A 19,420-nucleotide genomic window follows, 5' to 3' on the forward strand; every position below is an offset into this window, starting at 1 on the left:
ATCGCTACCATTCATAACTGAAGGAATATCAAAATTCTGTTAGCAGACAGTGAAACAAAATAGAAGTTTTTTTTCCACCCAAGTCCACAGACCATGTCTACTAAAAATACAAAAAATTAGCTGGGCATGGTGGCACGTGCCTGTAATCCCAGCTACTCAGGAGGCTGAGGCTGGAAAATTGCCTGAACCTAGGAGGCGGAGGTAGTGGTGAGCCGAGATTGCGCCATTGCACTCCAGCCTGGGTAACAAGAGTGAAACTCCATCTCAAAGAAAAAAAACTATTTATATTTTAAATATACTCTCTTAACTTAATGGATTAATAAACAAAATATTTCAAAAACTATATTTCAGAAAAAGTTGTTTCCTTTGTAATCCCACATTTCTTGATTTATGGATTTAAAATGATTATTCTGAGAAAGGGAACCACTACCAAAGGTGTCTACAGCACAAATATATCATTTGTCTAAAATGATAATGAAAGTATCATTTGTCTAAAACAAAATATGTTTCTGAATATTCTTATGTGGGGGCATTTGTATAATAATAATACAATATAAAATGGAGTTACTAATTCTTAATCAATGTTGTAAGTCTCCTCTCTCCATTGCCCAACACAGTCCCTTATGCATATGAGTTATTCTATAGCTAGCTGTTTAATGAATGAACGAGTAAGGTATTACATGGTGCTTTTAAAAATAGTTTGTTATTTCTGTGAAAATGCTTATGCCCGGTGTAAAACCTTCACACAATACAGAAACCTACACAGAAAGTAAAAATCACTCAAAGGGTCAACTCCAATCATTCTTAACATTTTGATGATCTCTACAAGTATTCCATATATATGTACAAATAAAATCACACACACACACACACACACACACACACACCCCCACACACACACACACAGTTTTACATGAGGGAATCATATAATCATGCTTCATTGTAATTATTTCCCCCCCAACTCAATGGATAATGAATATCTTTTCATATCAATAAAATAGGTCTCTATCATTAATTGTATTTAGTTACATACTCATTGCACTATATATATTTACTGTAATTTACTCAGCAAATTTCCTGTTGATGGATATTTATTTTTTCTTATTTTTTTCACCATTTTAAGCAATATTGTAATCAGCCATACTATACTTAATATGCTTGTGTATAAAATCATTTTAAACTTGTGCAGTTATTTCTTTGCTAAATTCATAAGAAATGAGATTGTATATGTTACATTTAGAAAGTACTGTCAGTATGTTTCATGTTGTTCTTTCGTGAACAGTGTTTAGTATTCTGGTTTTCTCATAATACTTTTGGCACACAAAATTTTGCCAATCTCTTTGACCTTTAGCAATGAAAAGGCAAAAGACACTATAATATTACTTATTTGTATTCTTTGATCAGTAGTTAGGTTGCACATCTTTTCATTTGTTTTAAGCCCATTTATATTCTACAAATTGTATTATGATCTTATTTGGGGGTGTGTATTTGTGTCTTATGGAATTATAAAAACTCTGTGTATCATGTATATTAGCACTTTATCATAGATAGGGCAAATAATTTTGCAGCTTGTGTTTTAATTTTGCTTGTGATATTTTTTATATAGTTTAAAAATTAATAATCATTTATTTCTGATTTTTCTTATGGTAATTTACTTACAAAGGCTAGCCTTACCTCAAAGTTGTATTGCTCATATTTTAGTAGAATACTTTTGATATATTAAATCTGGAGTTTATCCAGCATTGTTTTTGGTGTAAATGGTGAGTAAATGACTAAACCTTATTTGCATCCAGATGACCAGGTAGCTCTTTTTTGTGGAGCAGGGCTTGTGCAGGGGCAGAGTCTTGCTCTGTTGCACAGGCTGGAGTCCAGTGGCCAATCTCAGCTCACTGCAACCTCTGCCTCCTGGATTTAAGTGATTCTTCTGCCTCAGCATCTCGAGTAGCTGGGATCACAGACATGCACCACCACACTCAGCTGAGTTTTTGTACTTTTAGTAGAGATGGGGTTTCTCTGTGTTGGCCAGGCTAGTCTCCAACTCCTGGCCTCAAGTTATCTGCCCACCTTGGCCTCCTGAAGTACTGGTATTATAGGCATGAGCCACCACGCCTGGCCTGCACCAATATTTTTAAATTCTGTAATCCATCTTTTCCCTGATTAAGATATACCATTTATCACATGTTAAATTATTATAATTTTGTGGATCTATTTCCTGTATTTCTAGTTTACTCCATTGGTCTCCCCACCTCTTCTAGTACCAGTATCATATGGTTTTTTTCATAAGTGTATATCCGTATGTTTTGCAGTAAGACAGATTCACTTATTACTTTTTTTTTTGTAGTTTTCTAGGCTTGTTTAGCCCAGTAATTTTTAGATAAAACATTGCTTTGAAGCAAACATCTTACCATAATGTTTGCATCCCAAGTTTGAAAAACAATGTCCACATTCACATTTCTCAAATTATTAGCAGTTTGGAACACAAGCATAATTTTTGCTCAGAGGGAATGCCTTAAGATTGTGATGTATTAGGGTCACATAAAAGGAGTTGCATGCAAATAAAGTTGCATATAAATAGTGAAAGATGTTCCTGTGAAAGTAAGTAGGGACCAGATGCTTTTGAGCCATGTTTTAAGGAGTTTGAAATCCATTTCTAGATTAGAGAAAGTCATTGAGGTGTAAAAGCAATGGATGTGATGAGACCCTAGCATTGTGTTAGGAGTTATTCTATCTATAATGTGGAGAATGGATTGAAGAGGGGAAAGACTGGAGAAGAGTGTGTCTTAGATATGGCCATGACTACGGAGAAAATGGAATAAACGGGAGAAACATTAAGAACAAGAAATGGGAATGTGGCAAGGGAAATGGAGATGTCAGGGTTAACAAACTGTTACCAAGTGTGTAGAACTGAGGTGAAATTTAATTTAGTTAACAATACTCATTATTAATATTGCTATTAATATTATTAATATTCCTCATTATCATAATATTCCTTATTGGTGCTATTATTATACTCATTACTAACATTATTTTAAACATTACTAATTATTACCTTTTTTGGTTAAAGGAATATTTCTCAATCTTTGAGTATGAGGACTTCATTTTAATAAGAAAAAAGGTAGATTGCTCTCTCTTCCATATGATAGATGTATTTTTAGTAGGAGTTGATATATGTAATGTTTTCAAGGGACTTTTAATTTTATTACTTACAATATCATGCATATATATTATTCATGCATATATTTTGTTAGGGCTAAATAAAAATCAAAATGCACAATGGTTAGTGCCGTTAAAAGTAGTGGAACTCTTCCAATAACTTTTCAACATCCTTTGTTCCCCACCTCATCAAGATCTGCAGCCCACAGATTTAGAACAACAGGTTGAAACAATTCTTTATGAAATTGTTTTGAAGATTTTAGCCTTAGATGTACATTTTCCCCACTTCTATTGGAAAATTAATTTCAGAATATAGGGTTCATCTTTTTATTCAAGACACATTTTATTAAATAGGAGGAAAGTGATTAACAAATGTTTTTAACGTGAGAGTTTGTTAAGTATAACAAGTAAAAAATTTAAAACAGTCTAGACAAGTACACATGAGGAACTTTAGTGACTTTATTTTTTTCCTCTTATTTCTGTATTATTATACAAATAATTTTACAACCGTATCACTAGAGGATTGTTTCTTCATTTATTTAACATAGAATTAATTGCACTCTGATCCAGAAGCAAATACAACAAAAACAAAGATAAATAGATGGGGCACAATTAAACTAAAAAGCTTCTGCACAGTGAAAGAAATAAGCAGCAGAGTTAACAGACAACCTATAGAGTGGGGGAGAAATGTTCACAATCTTCTACAAAGAACTCAAATCAGCAAGAACAAAGCAGTCTCATTAGGTCAGATGTGGTGGCTCACACCTGTCATCCCAGCCCTTTGGGAGGCTGAGGTGGGTGTATCACTTGAGATTAGGAGTTCAAGATCAGCCTGGTCAATGTGGTGAAACCCCATCTCTACTAAAAATACAAAAATTAGCTGGATGTGGTGGTGGGTGCCTATAACCCTAACTGCTTGGGAGGCTGAAGTGAGAGAATCACCTGAACCCATGAGGTGGAGGTTGCAATGAGCCAAGATCGTATCTTTGTACTCCAGCCTGGGTGACAGAGAGAGATTCTGTCTCAAAAAAAAAAAAAAAAAAAGTAATCAAAAAGTAGGCTAAAGAATAGACAATTCTCAGAAGATATACAAATGGCCAATAAGAATGTTGAAAAATATTCATTACTAATGATTGGGGAAATTAAAATCAAAACAACAATGTCGTATCACCTCACTCCTGTAAGAATGGCCATACAAAAAAAAAAAAAATAGATGTTCACATGAAAAGGGAACAGTTTTATACTGTTTGTGGGAGTGTAAACTAGTACAACCACTATGGAAAACAGTGTGGCGATTCCTTAAAGAACTAAATCTACCATTTGATCCAGCAATCCAACTACTAGGTATCTAGCCTGAGGAAAAGAAGCCATTGTGCAAAAAAGATACTTGCACATGCATGTTTATAGCAGCATAATTTGCAATTGCAAAAAATGTGAAACCAGCCCAAATGCCCATCAGTCAACAAGTGGATAAAGAAAATATGGTATCTATATACTGTGGAATACTACTCGGCCATAAAAAGGAATGAAATAATGGTATTTGTAGCAACCTGGATGGGAATAGAGACCATTATTCTAAGTGAAGTAACTCAGAATGGAAAACCAAATATCATATATTCTCATTCACACGTGGGAGCTAAGCTATGAGGATGCAAAGGTGTAACAATGATGCATTGGACTTTGGGGACTTGGGGGAAAGGGTGAGGGGTGATGAGGGATAAAAGAGTACACACTGGGTACAGTGTACACTGCTTGGGTGATGGGTGCACCAAAATTTCAGAAATCACCATTAAAATATTTATTCATGTAACCAAATACCACCTGTTCCCTCAAACCTATCGAAATTTAAAAAATTTCACTCTGTATGTATAATGTGAACTATATTGTAAAAACACTTCTTATAGCATAAATTATTTAGCGCTTTTATTGTAATTCATTGAGAGTCAGCAGTTATGACTTTCACTTCTTAAAAATTTAGAAGAATGCCTTGCAGAATTAAATTGTCATTTAGTATCACCCTTTAGAGCAGTCAGTGTCTGTACATTCTGTGACAAAGTAAAAAACCGTTATTCATTAAAATTTAATTATAATTGATTTTTGCTTTTGAAGGCTCTTTATCTGTGAAAATGTCTTTATATCCTGAATTTTCCTAAAATAATGAAATTTTATATTGTTTATTTAAAAATAATCTTTGGCATAAGAGTTAAAATTAATTCCTCTTGGTTTTATTGAATGCATTCTTGTGTTCAGCATTGTTACAGTTGCTATGGAAATAAAAATAAATATAATTAATCTAACAAACTTATAAAAAATACCCATGTATGCTGGGCTGGCACAGTAAAGATAAAAAGAGTTCATTAAGATGAAAAAAGACACAGATAAATAATTACAAGGTAGTTGGAGAAACAGGGAATACATATATATTAGGTATTGAAATGATGTATTATACTGAATGTTATAGACAAAATAAATTTTACTCTTAGTTCATTCATTCAACAGTGGCCTATTTAATTCATACAGTACTTTAGTAAATTCCTTTAACTCAGTATTCTGTATTATATGTTGATTGCCATATAAAGCTACTTAATTCTTTTTCATCCATTATTTATTTAAAGAATATGCTTGTTAACAAAAGTACTGTGTATTTTCATTACACTTTGTTTTTTTTTCTCATGGGACCCTCCAGAGTATATTTGTAATGAGTGGCATAGAGAATTAAACTTATATTGCCTTATATTTATATTCTTAAAAGTTGATACATCAATAACTGATAGAAATAAATTTTACCTAGAGGATTTTATGCTTTTATTCACTTTATTTCCAATTTATGTGTAACTCCTAAGCAAGATCATTTTCAAATTCTGACTGCTACATAGATTTTAAAATTTGTCTTTCTTTTAAACATTGAAGAATAAAGTAAGTAGAATACAGCTCAAATTTTAGAACATAGTCTCCATGAGACAGTTTTTTTATGCCATAGAAAACCACTGGCTGATTACCTTCTCAGTCAATATTGCTCTTCGGTGTTGAACTATATGTATTCTTAGAAGTATGAAACATTTTTATTTTAGTACCACTAGCTAAATTTGATTTTTGTGCTTACGATGTAAAGACAAGATTTAAATTAACACCAACAGCAGAGACTCTTAAAAATTTAGAATGTTATACTGTGAATTTAAATAATCTTTCTGTGCTCGTCATTTTACATGGATGGTATCATAAGACAAGTAATGACAGATTAAGACCTACCTAGCAGAGGGAAAACGAAATTACATGACTTTATTAAGGCATAAATAAACCTATTAACCATTATCTGGCATACCAATTAGTAGAAAGAGCACTGACAATTTTATTTATCAACATTAAATACAATTATTAATTACAGACCTGATGAATCTAGCAGTAAGCAGGCCATGTTGGATATACTGGGACCTTAGGTCCATTATATGAGAAGGACAATTACCAAAATCCTGTGTGGAAATAAGTAATTGTACTTGTAAAATTTTAATTGCCTTGGAATAAGGCAAATTCTATTTTCTTGTCTGTGAATACAAATAGCATGGCATGAAGGTAACAAGCTTCAGTAGTTGTAAATAGAAAATAGATATATGTTAAGTTTTAAAACAAAGAAAAGAGTGATGAATTTTTAGTGTCATAGTATTCCATGTGAATGGCATATTGTAAATACATGCAGTTTTTTTTTGTTACATCATAGTGAAAATAATCTGGGAAGGAACTTTTTGAATGAATTACTACAGGTGAATGGGAATTAGGTAATTAAAAATATTTTCATTATGTGATCAGCAGTGTTGTGAAATGAACAAGAGACAACTCACATTTTTTGTGTCTTTTTTTCTTTTTCTATGAAGATCCAAATTCCAGAATTTGTGGACATTTACTCATAGGTGCAGCCAAGAATTCTTTTGCAAAACTCATGGAAAAAATTAGTCTGGTAATGGAATGTATACCTCTGCACAGTAGCAGGAGTATTACATATGTAGAAAAAGATTCTCTGGTTCAGAGGCTGGCCCATGGACTTCATAAAGTAAACACCCTGGCCCTAAAATATGGTTTGTGTGGCCATGTGCCCATTATGGTATGTATAAACTTTTATTTAGTAGTAACCTAAGAACTTGTAGGTTTAATTTTGAATCACCCTAATTTGTAGTTTAAATTATTAGTTGTACACGAATGTACCTGGATCTTCTTTAGAATTCATGTAAAATTTGATTAAAGTGAATAAAAATACTTCCAAATAAGTATTCAAAATATCAAAATACAAGTCATGGGCCAGGTGCAATGGCTGATGCCTGTAATCCCAGCACTTTGGGAGACTGAGGCAGGTGGATCACCTGAGGTCAGGAGTTTGAGACCAGCCTGGCCAACATGGTGAAACCCTGTCTCTACCAAAAATACAAAAATTAGCCAGGTGTGGTGGTAGGTGCCTCTAATCCCAGCTACTCAGGAGGCTGAGGCATGAGAATCGCTTGAACTCGGGAGCTGGAGGTTGCAATGAAACAAGATTGTGCCACTTCACTCCAGCCTGGTCAACAGAGCAAGGCTCTGTCTCAAAAAAAAAAAAAAAAAAAAAAAAAAAAATCATTACATTAGTGCTAAGTTTAACGTTCTCTATTAATGCACCGCAACAGAATTGTATGAGACCCAAAGAGCTGTCAGTTTCATGTTTAGCCATAGATTATTTCTTTTCTTTAGGTGTTCATTTTTCATAAGCTAAATCATTGGTAACATAAAAAATAAAGTTTTCACCTCTACGTTTCTGTAATAGCTGATACTGTTTTTTGGATAATCTAAGTTACATTTAATTTAGTAAAAACGGTTATTGCTATTGTTAGTCCATCTGTAGTTACTGTTTGTAAAGTTGCTCTTGTTTAACAACAGAAAGGCACAGCATCATTGCACAAACAAATATTTGGATTTACACAAAGACTGCATGCTGCAGAAGTAGAGCGCCGCTCACTACGCTTAGAGGTCACAGAATTCAAACGAAGTGTGAATGAAATGAAAAAGGAGCTTGACAAAGCCCACGGTCTCCAAATGCAGTTAAATGAATTTAAGCAGTCTGTAAGTATATATCATTTAGAAAACTATTGATTTGGTGATATCTGTTTCTTTATCTCGATATCCTTTTTTTCTTAACTTTTATTATGTTTGATTTTTCAAATCATTCAAAACCCTATTAATAACATTTCTTTTTCTTTAGAAAATTTCCCTCCTAAAATGCCTCCAGTTGCTGATGTAGGCTGGGGTTGAGGGGTTTGCAGGGAGAGAGATTTCCTCTCTTGTTCTTTTTTTTTTTTTTGAGATATAATCTGACTGTATTGTACAGGCTGGAGTGCAGTGGGGTGATCTTGGCTCACTGCAACCCTAACCTCCTGGGTTCAAGTGATTCTCCTGCCTCAGCCTCCCAAACATCTGGGATTACAGGCACCTGCCACCATGTCTGGCTATTTTTTTTTTTTTTCAGAGCAATTTTGCTTTTATTTTATTTATTTATTTATTTATTTTTAATTTTTTATTGGATTTTAGGTTTTGGGGTACATGAGCAGAGCATGCAAGACAGTTGCGTAGGAACACACATGGCAGTGTGCTTTTCTTTCCTTCTCCCCTTCACCCACATTTGGCATTTCTCCCCAGGCTATCCCTCCCCACCTCCCCCTCCCACTGGCCCTCCCCTTTTCCTCCCTATAGACCCCAGTGTTTAGTACTCCCCTTTCTGTGTTCATGTGTTCTCATTTTCCGTCACCCGCCTATGAGTGAGAATATGCGGTGTTTCATTTTCTGTTCTTGTGTCAGTTTGCTGAGGATGACGTTCTCCAGATTCATTCATGTCCCTACAATCGACACAAACTCATCATTTCTGATTGCTGCATAATATTCCATGGTGTATATGTGCCACATTTTTCCAATCCAGTCTATTATCAATGGGCATTTGGGTTGATTCCAGGTCTTTGCTATTGTAAACAGTGCTGCAATGAACATTCGTGTACATGTGTCCTAATAGTAGAACGATTTATAGTCTTTTGGATATATACCCAGTAATGGGATTGCTGGGTCAAATGGAATTTCTATATCTAAGGCCTTGAGGAATCGCCACACTGTCTTCCACAATGGTTGAACTAATTTACACTCCCACCAACAGTGTAAAAGTGTTCCTTTTTCTCCACATCCTCTCCAGCATCTGTTGTCTCCAGATTTTTTAATGATCGCCATTCTAACTGGTGTGAGATGGTATCTCAATGTGGTTTTGATTTGCATCTCTCTGATGACCAGTGACGATGAGCATTTTTTCATATGATTGTTGGCCTCATATATGTCTTCTTTCGTAAAGTGTCTGTTCATATCCTTTGCCCACTTTTGAATGGGCTTGTTTGTTTTTTTCCTGTAAATCCGTTTGAATTCTTTGTAAATTCTGGATATCAGCCCTTTGTGAGATGGGTAAACTGCAAAAATTTTTTCCCATTCTGTTGGTTGCCAATCCACTCTAGTGACTGTTTCTTTTGCCATGCAGAAGCTGTGGAGTTTGATTAGGTCCCATTTGTCTATTTTGGCTTTTGTTGCCAATGCTTTGGTGTTTTGTTCATGAAGTCCTTGCCTACTCCTATGTCCTGGATAGTTTTGCCTAGATTTCCTTCTAGGGTTTTTATGGTGCCAGGTCTTATGTTTAAGTCTTTAATCCATCTGGAGTTAATTTTAGTGTAAGGTGCCAGGAAGGGGTCCAGTTTCTGCTTACTGCACATGGCTAGCCAGTTTTCCCAACACCATTTGTTAAACAGGGAATCCTTTCCCCCTTGCTTGTTTTTGTCAGGTTTATCAAAGATTTTATAGTTGTAGATATGTTGTGTTGCCTCCGGTGCCTCTGTTTTGTTCCATTGGTCTATATCTCTGTTTTGGTACCAGTACCATGCTGTTTTGATTACTGTAGCCTTGTAGTATAGTTTGAAATCCGGTAGTGTGATGCCCCCCGCTGTGTTCTTTTTGCTTAGAATTGACTTGGCTATGCGGGCTCTCTTTTGGTTCCATATGAAGTTCATGGTGGTTTTTTCCAGTTCTGTGAAGAAAGTCAATGGTAGCTTGATGGGGATAGCGTTGATTCTGGAAATTACTTTGGGCAGTATAGCCATTTTCACGATATTCATTCTTCCTAACCATGAACATGGAATGTTTCTCCATCTGTTTGTGTCCTCTCTGATTTCGTTGAGCAGTGGTTTGTAGTTCTCCTTGAAGAGGTCGCTTATGTTCCTTGTGAGTTGTATTCCAAGGTATTTTATTCTTTTTGTAGCAATTGTGAATGGCAGTTCGTTCTTGATTTGGCTTTCTTTAAGTCTGTTATTGGTGTATAGGAATGCTTGTGATTTTTGCACCTTGATTTTATATCCTGAGACTTTGCTGAGGTTGCTTATCAGTTTCAGGAGTTTTTGGGCTGAGGCGATGGGGTCTTCTAGGTATACTATCATGTCGTCTGCAAATAGAGACAATTTGGCTTCCACCTTTCCTATTTGAATACGCTTTATTTCTTTTTCTTGCCTGATTGCTCCGGATAGAACTTCCAGAATTATATTGAATAGGAGTGGTGAAAGAGGGCATCCTTGTCTAGTGCCAGATTTCAAACGGAATGCTTCCAGTTTTTTCCCATTCAGTATGATATTGGCTGTTGGTTTGTCACAAATAGCTTTTATTACTTTGAGATACGTTCCATCGATACCAGGTTTATTGAGGGTTTTTAGCATAAAGGGCTGTTGAATTTTATCAAATGCCTTCTCTGCATCAATTGAGATAATCATGTGGTTTTTGTTTTTGGTTCTGTTTATGTGGTGAATTACGTTTATAGACTTGCGTATGTTGAACCAGCCTTGCATCCCCGGGATGAATCCTACTTGATCATGGTGAATAAGTTTTTTGATTTGCTGTTGCATTCGGCTTGCCAATATTTTATTGAAGATTTTTGCATCTATGTTCATCATGGATATTGGTTTGAAGTTTTCTTTTCTTGTTGGGTCTCTGCCAGGTTTTGGTATCAGAATGATGTTGGTCTCGTAAAATGATTTGGGAAGTATTCCCTCCTTTTGGATTGTTTGAAATAGTTTTAGAAGGAATGGTACCAGCTCCTCTTTGTGTGTCTGGTAGAATTCGGCTGTGAACCCGTCTGGACCTGGGCTTTTTTTGTGTGGTAGGCTCTTAATTGCTGCCTCGACTTCTGACCTTGTTATTGGTCTATTGATAGTTTCAGCTTCCTCCTGGTTTAGGCTTGGGAGGACACAGGAGTCCAGGAATTTATCCATTTCTTCCATGTTTACTAGTTTATGTGCATAGAGTTGTTTGTAATATTCTCTGATGATGGTTTGAATTTCTGTGGAATCTGTGGAGATTTCCCCTTTATCATTTTTTATTGCATCTATTTGGTTGTTCTCTCTTTTATTTGTAATCAATCTGGCTAGTGGTCTATTTTTTTAATCTTTTCAAAAAACCAGCTCTTGGATTTATTGATTTTTTGAAGGGTTTTTCGTGTCTCAATCTCTTTCAGCTCAGCTCTGATCTTAGTTATTTCTTGTCTTCCGCTGGGTTTTGAGTTTTTTTGATCTTGCTCCTCTAGCTCTTTCAATTTTGACGATAGGGTGTCAATTTTGGATCTCTCCATTCTCCTCATATGGGCACTTATTGCTATATACTTTCCTCTAGAGACTGCTTTAAATGTGTCCCAGAGGTTCTGGCACATTGTGTCTTCGTTCTCATTGGTTTCGAAGAACTTCTTTATTTCTGCCTTCATTTCGTTGTTTACCCAGTCAACATTCAAGAGCCAGTTGTTGAGTTTCCATGAAGCTGTGCAGGTCTGGGTCGATTTCTGAATTCTGAGTTCTAACTTGATTGCACTATGGTCTGAGAGTCTGTTTGTTATGATTTCAGTTGTTCTGCATTTGTTGAGCAGTGCTTTACTTCCAATTATGTGGTCAATTTTAGAGTAGGTTTGATGTGGTGCTGAGAAGAATGTGTATTCTTGGATTTGGGGTGGAGAGTTCTGTAAATGTCTATCAGGTTTGCTTGCTCCAGGTCTGAGTTCAAGCCCTGGATATCCTTGTTGATTTTCTGTCTGGTTGATCTGTCTAGTATTGACAGTGGAGTGTTAAAGTCTCCCACTATTATTGTGTGGGAGTCTAAGTCTCTTTGTAAGTCATTAAGAACTTGCCTTATGTATCTGGGTGCTCCTGCATTGGGTCCATATATGTTTAGGATCGTTAGCTCTTCTTGTTGTATTGATCCTTTTACCATTATGTAATGTCCTTCTTTGTCTCTTTTGATCTTTGTTGCTTTAAGGTCTATTTTATCAGAGATGAGAATTGCAACTCCTGCTTTTTTTGCTTTCTATTAGCTTGGTAAATCTTCCTCCATTTCTTTATTTTGAGCCTTTGTGTATCCTTGCATGTGAGATGGGTTTCCTGTATACAGCACACTGATGGGTTTTGGATTTTTATCCAATTTGCCAGTCTGTGTCTTTTGATTGGTGCATTTAGTCCATTTACATTTAGGGTTAATATTGTTATGTGTGAATTTGATACTGCCATTTTGATGCTAAGTGCCTGTTTTGCCTTTTAGTTTTTGTAGATTCTTCATTATGTTGATGCTCTTTAGCATTCAGTGTGATTTTGGAATGGCTGGTACTGGTTGATCCTTTCTATGTGTAGTGCCTCTTTTAGGAGCTCTTGTAAAGCAGGCCTGGTGGTGACAAAATCTCTGAGTACTTGCTTGTTCTCAAAGGATTTTATTTTTCCTTCACTTCTGAAGCTCAGTTTGGCTGGATATGAAATTCTGGGTTGAAAGTTCTTTTCTTTGAGAATGTTGAATATTGGCCCCCACTCTCTTCTGGCTTGTAGTGTTTCTGCCGAGAGATCTGCTGTGAGTCTGATGGGCTTCCCTTTGTGGGTGACCCGACCTTTCTCTCTGGCTGCCCTTTGTATTCTCTCTTATATTTCAACCCTGTTGAATCTGACGATTATGTGCCTTGGGGTTGCTCTTCTTGCGGAATATCTCTGTGGTGTTCTCTGTATTTCCTGCAGTTGAGTGTTGGCCTGTCTTGCTAGGTGGGGGAAATTTTCCTGGATGATGTCTTGAAGAGTATTTTCCAGCTTGGATTCATTCTCTTCGTCCCCTTCTGGTCCACCTATCAAACGTAGGTTAGGTCTTTTCACATAGTCCCACATTTCTTGGAGACTTTGTTCATTCCTTTTTGCGCTTTTTTCTCTGATCTTGGTTTCTCATTTTATTTTATTGAGTTGGTCTTTGACTTCAGATATTCTTTCTTCTGCTTGGTCAATTCGGCTATTGAAACTTGTGTTTGCTTCGCGAAGTTCTTGTATTGTGTTTTTCAGCTCCTTTAATTCATTCATATTCCTCTCTAAGTTATCCATACTTGTTATCATTTCCTCAAATCTTTTTTCAAGGTTCTTAGTTTTTTTGCATTGATTTAATACATGATGTTTTAGCTCACAAAAGTTTCTCGTTATCTATCTTCTGAAGTCTAATTCCATCATTTCGTCACAGTCATTCTTGGTCCAGCTTTGTTCCCTTGCTGGTGAGGAGTTTTGGTCCTTTCTAGGAGGCGAGGTGTTCTGGTTTTGGGTGTTTTCCTCCTTTTTGCGCTGGTTTCTTCCCATCTTTGTGGATTTGTCTGCTGGTCGTCTGCGTAGTTGCTGACTTTTTGATTGGGTCTCTGAGTGGACACCCAGAATGTTGATGATGAAGTATTTCTGTTACTTGGTTTTCCTTCTACCAGGCTAGCCCCTTTGCTGTATGACTGCTGAGGTCCACTCCAGACCCTGCTTGTCTGGGGTGCACCTCTAGCAGCTGTGGCACAGCGAGGGATGCTACCAGTTTCTTATTCTGCTATCTTTGTCCCAGGATGATGCCTGCCTAATGTCAGTCTTTTGGATATAGAGGGGTCAGGGAGCTGCTTGAGGAGACAGTTTGTACTTTATATGGGCTTCATTGCTGAGCTGTGAGCTCTGTTGTTCATTCAGGGCTGTTAGGCTGCTATGTTTGATTCTGCAGCAACAGAGCTCATTAAAAAACCCCTTTTTTTTCTCAAATGCTTTGTGTTGAGGGGTTTGGGCTTTATTTTTGGATTTCCTTTGAGGTCCTGCTCAGCTAGGACACAGACTAGCCACTGTTTGGCTACCAAGCCTCCGCCCTGCTGTTGTGTGATTCGCCCTGTTCCTGCAGGCTCTGCTGTGGTCTCTGCCACGCTCTGCGGCGGAGTCTCTCTGTTGTAGTGGGTTGCCTCGGCAATGGCAGGCTGCGTCAGCAGTGGGCGTGTATCTCAGTAGGGACGGGTTGCCTCGGCAACGGCAGGCTGCGTCAGCAGTGGGCGTGTATCTCAGTAGGGACGGGTTGCCTCGGCAATGGCAGGGTGCGTCAGCAGTGGGCGTGTATCTCAGTAGGGACAGGTTGCCTCGGCACCGGCTGGCTGCGTCAGCAATAGGCATGTATCTCAGTTGGGGCGGGTTGCCTTGGTAATGTTGGACGCCCCTCCCCCTCAGAGCGTCTCGGGCCGTCTGCCCGGGGCTTGTTTGAAATCACAGTTTTGTTCGTCCCACTGGGCCAACCCTAACTCTCTGTCCCTGCGATCCCCTGGCTGGCCCACTGTCCAAGTCTAGCTCAGTCTCAAGTCCAGCCCTCTCACGTCTCCTGTTGCCGGTTCAATGGGGCACCCGGACAAGCGCGCCCTGTGGGGAGCACTGGGTAGGGCCGGCCGCCGCCACCCCGGCTGCCGGCTTCGCCAGGCGGAGGTTCTGCCTGGTGTCCCGTGTCTCCTCTGCACTTGGGAATTTCCCCGTTCCGTGGGCAACAAAGATCAGTCTGGAAATTCAGCTCAGACTCACCTTTCCGCGGACACAACACGAGCTCCAATCCTGGGTTGTTCTCACAGCGCCATCTTGAGTCCTCCTTCGGGTTAATATTGTTATGTGTGAATTTGATACTGCCATTTTGATGCTAAGTGTCTGTTTTGCCTGTTAGTTGTAGATTCTTCATTATGTTGATGCTCTTTAGCATTTACTGTGATTTTGGAATGGCTGGTACTGGTTGTTCCTTTCTATGTGTAGTGCCTCTTTTAGGAGCTCTTGTAAAGCAGGCCTGGTGGTGACAAAATCTCTGAGTACTTGCTTGTTCGCAAAGGATTTTATTCTTCCTTCACTTCTGAAGCTCAGTTTGGCTGGATATGAAATTCTGGGTTGAAAGTTCTTTTCTTTGAGAATGTTGAATATTGGCCCCCACTCTCTTCTGGCTTGTAGTGTTTCTGCCAAGAGATCTGCTGTGAGTCTGATGGGCTTCCCTTTGTGGGTAACTCGACCTTTCTCTCTGGCTGCCCTTAGTATTTTCTCCTTTATTTCATCCTTGTTGAATCTGACGATTGTGTGCCTTGGGGTTGTTCTTCTTGCAGAATATCTCTGTGGTGTTCTCTGTATTTCCTGCAATTGAGTGTTGGCCTGTCTTGCTAGGTGGGGGAAGTTTTCCTGGATGATGTCCTGAAGAGTATTTTCCAGCTGGGATTCATTCTCTTTGTCCCCTTCTGGTACACCTATCAAACGTAGGTTAGGTCTTTTCACATAGTCCCACATTTCTTGGAGACTTTGTTCATTCCTTTTTGCGCTTTTTTCTCTAATCTTGGTTTCTCGTTTAATTTCATTGAGTTGGTCTTCGACTTCAGATATTCTTTCTTCTGCTTGGTCAATTCGGCTATCGAAACTTGTGCATGCTTCGTGAAGTTCTCGTATTGTGTTTTTCAGCTCCTGTAATTCATTCATATTCCTCTCTAAGTTATCCATTCTTGTTATCATTTCCTCACATCTTTTTTTAAGTTCCTTAGTTTCTTTGCATTGATTTAATACATGTTCTTTTAGCTTACAAAAGTTTCTCATTATCCACCTTCTGAAGTCTAATTCCATCATTTTGTCACAGTCATTCTCCGTCCAGCTTTGTTCCCTTGCTGGCAAGGAGTTTTGGTCCCTTCTAGGAGGCAAGGTGTTCTGGTTTGGGGTGTTTTTCTCCTTTTTTCGCTGGTTTCTTCCCATCTTTGTGGGTTTATTTACTTGTCGTCTGCATTGTTGCTGACTTTTCAATTGGGTCTCTGAGTGGACACCCCGATTGTTGATGATGAAGTATTTCTGTTACTTGGTTTTCCTTCTAACAGCCTATCCCCTTCGCTGTACGACTGCTGAGGTCCACTCCAGGCCCTGCTTGTCTGGGTTGCACCTCTAGCAGCTGTGGCACAGTGAGGGATGCTACCCGTTTCTTTTTCTGCTATCTTTGTCCCAGGATGATGCCTGCCAAATGTCAGTCTTTTGGATATAGAGGGCTCAGGGAGCTGCTTGAGGAGACAGTCTGTACTTTTTAGGAGCTCAGTTGCTGAGCTATGAGCTCTGTTGTTCATTCAGGGGTGTTAGGCTGCTATGTTTGATTCTGCTGCAACAGAGCTCATTAAAAAGACCCTTTTTTTCTCAAATGCCTTGTGTTGGGGGGTTCGGGCTTTATTTTTCGATGTCCGTTGAGGTGTCCTGCCCAGCTAGGAGCAGACTAGCCACTGTTTGCCTGCCGAGGCTCCGCCCTGCTGTTGTGAGGTTTGCCCTTTTGCTGCAGGCTCTGCTGTTCTGCTGTGGTCTCCGCCACGCCCTGCGGCGGAGTCTCTCTGTTGTAGCGGGTTTCCTCGGCAAAGGCAGGCTGCGTCAGCAGTGGGCGTGTATCTCAGTAGGGACGGGTTGCCTCGGCAACAGCTGGCAGCGTCAGCAGTGGGCGTGTATCTCAGTAGGGATGGGTTGCCTCGGCAACAGCTGGCTGTGTCAGCAGTGGGCGTGTATTTCAGTTGGGGCGGGTTGCCTCGGTAGTGGTGGATGCCCCTCCTTTACTGAGCGTCTCGGACCGTCTGCTCGGGATAGTTTGAAATCGCGGTTTTTTTCATCCCACTGGGTACCCCAAACGCTCTGTCCCTGCAATCCCCTGGGCTGGCGTACTGTCAAAGTCTCATTCAGTCTCAAGTCCAGCCCTCTCAAGTCTCAGGTTGCCGGTTCAACAGGGCACCCGGACAAGCGCGCTCTGTGGGGATTGCTGGGTAGGGCCGTCCGCCGCTGCCCCGGCTGCCGGCTTTGCCAGGCAGACCTACTGCCTGGCGTCCTGTGTCTTTTTTATACTTGGGAGTTTCCCCGTTCTGTGGGCTACAAAGATCAGTCTGGAAATGCAGCTCCGACTCACCTCTTTGCGGATTCAACGAAAGCTCCAATCCTGGGTTGTTCTCACAGCGCCATCTTGAGTCCTCTCCCTGTCTGGCTAATTTTTGTATTTTTGGTAGAGATGGGGTTTCTCCATGTTGGCCAGGGTGCTCTTGAACTCTTGACCTCAGGTGATCCACCGACCTTGGCCTCCCAAGCTGGGATTACAGGTGTGGGCCACCACACCTGGCCTCTCTTCTTCTTATATTGAGTATTTTGAGTAAATTAGATTATTAGTATGAAATCAAATTGCTTTCCCAAAGAAATATTCAGTTTGTCTTATGTCCACCTATGAATTATATGTATTATTTTAAAAAGCAGAAAATAGCCAAAAAAGCAAGGTTGTATGCCAAATACCATGAAATCAAAAACAAAATGTATAAGTGTATGAAGCACAATATAATGTAGACATCCCCATATTCTGTTTGCAGTTGGGATATTATTAACATTGCTGTTTTTAATGTGGATATGGGAACATAGAGTTAAAAGATTACTCTGAAACTTCAAGACTGTATACGACTTAAAACAGCTACTATAACTTCAGTTTAAGTTGCTTTTAAGTATATCTTTGGTTAATTTGAAATTCACAGTTTTAATATTTGCAGTAACAGAGGCAGCAGCAGGTATAGTAGTTTAGTTATTAATCCTATGATAATGTAATTGTGCTAGTGTTAATACAGGATTTGAACTTGGGTTGTGTGGCTGTAAAACTCATGCTTTTATCCACTTCATTATAGTGGTAATGTTGATATGTAGGTGTGTTAATAAAGGGTTGTTTTATTAAAAACATACTAGATGAAAAAAAGATGCTATTTTCATGTAAGAAAATTGGAGAGCATGCCTGCAACTATTTGTCTCTCACTGATTTCAGACAAAATATATTGGAGAAAATAAAATAATTTCTTTATAGTTGGTTTAAAATTATAAAGAAAAACATCCTGCCCACCAAAAGGTGTTAAGTACTTTAATGGTTTTAGAATACGATGTCCATCTACTGATAGATGTTCTTTAACAGCTAACCTCCCCATTTGTTAGCTTCTTACTCTTGCTTTCACATGCCACCTCTTTCTTATTCTGCATTGCTATACTTGGTTGATTTTATTTACTTTACAGAGGAATAAACAGAATATAGCCAGTCTCTGGGAGGGATGGATGAACAAGAGAGAGGCTAAAATTATGTAAACTTTTAGGTAAAGGGAAAATTTTGGAGGACTGTGAAGGGAACACACATTCTGTTAAAACAAGGAAGTCCTGCAAATGGTGGGGATGTTGATGGAAAGATCTTTACTCTCTTGAGGGTCAAGTGAGTTGAAAAGGACAGAATGGTCTCATGGCAAGGAGTGGTAATTTTAAACAACACAATAAATTAATTATAGATTAGGTGCAAAAATATATCTTCAGAAGACCCAGAGCATAGAGGGATGTTAATAAATAGAAATAGAACTGGAGTGCTGAGAGGAGACTGTTAAATTTGATGTTTTGAAAGCTGAGGGTTTGGTTATAATAGCACAATATGGAGAGTCCAGCAGCTTTTAACAGGGAGTAAAAAGTTGAGTGTTCTGTACAGACCCAGCACTGTATAAGTATCAGTGACTTACTAGATACACCTTTTACTAGGTGATGCTCAAAAAATGAGGCAACTTTCCTTTGTGGCTTCTGATCATTTTCATTAATATTATCTTGGGTGAATCATTAGATATCTGTTTTTATGCTACACTATTGGCTTTTGAAATGTCTTCATTGTTGAAAAATGCACTCTTAAATTGTTGAGGAATGCACCCTTAAAAAGAGAAATAAGAGTTTTAAAAGACAATTGCTTCATGGAAGTGGCAGGCAAGGTACCTGGTGTCAAAATAAAACTGAGCGCTTATGTAGTCTAATATAGAAGGACCTATGTACTTGATTTATCCTGAAACTTAGTTTCAGCAGAAATTCATATATAGAGAAAGACTTTTCTGTTTTTGTCTTATTTGTCAGAAAAATCAAAGTCTATA

At 38.4% G+C, this 19,420-nt stretch overlaps 1 protein-coding gene across 20 annotated transcripts in view; it reads left to right on the plus strand.

The window, feature by feature from the left end:
* The window catches only part of CCDC171 (coiled-coil domain containing 171), a 499,054-nt gene that overhangs the window by 270,911 nt on the left and 208,723 nt on the right, over positions 1–19,420 (plus strand). For all 20 annotated transcript variants that reach the window (XR_008481645.2, XM_035306113.3, XM_035306098.3 and 17 more), the window contains 2 exons: positions 7,023–7,249; positions 8,053–8,235. Coding sequence is in view for 19 of the 20 variants with exons in the window: in XM_035306113.3 (XP_035162004.1) it covers positions 7,023–7,249; positions 8,053–8,235 (410 nt within the window). In the remaining variant the exon portion in view is untranslated. The remainder of the gene's footprint in view (positions 1–7,022; positions 7,250–8,052; positions 8,236–19,420) is intronic.

This window comes from Callithrix jacchus, chromosome 1 (assembly GCF_049354715.1).
Source record: "Callithrix jacchus isolate 240 chromosome 1, calJac240_pri, whole genome shotgun sequence".
Classification (NCBI taxonomy): Eukaryota; Metazoa; Chordata; class Mammalia; order Primates; family Cebidae; genus Callithrix; species Callithrix jacchus.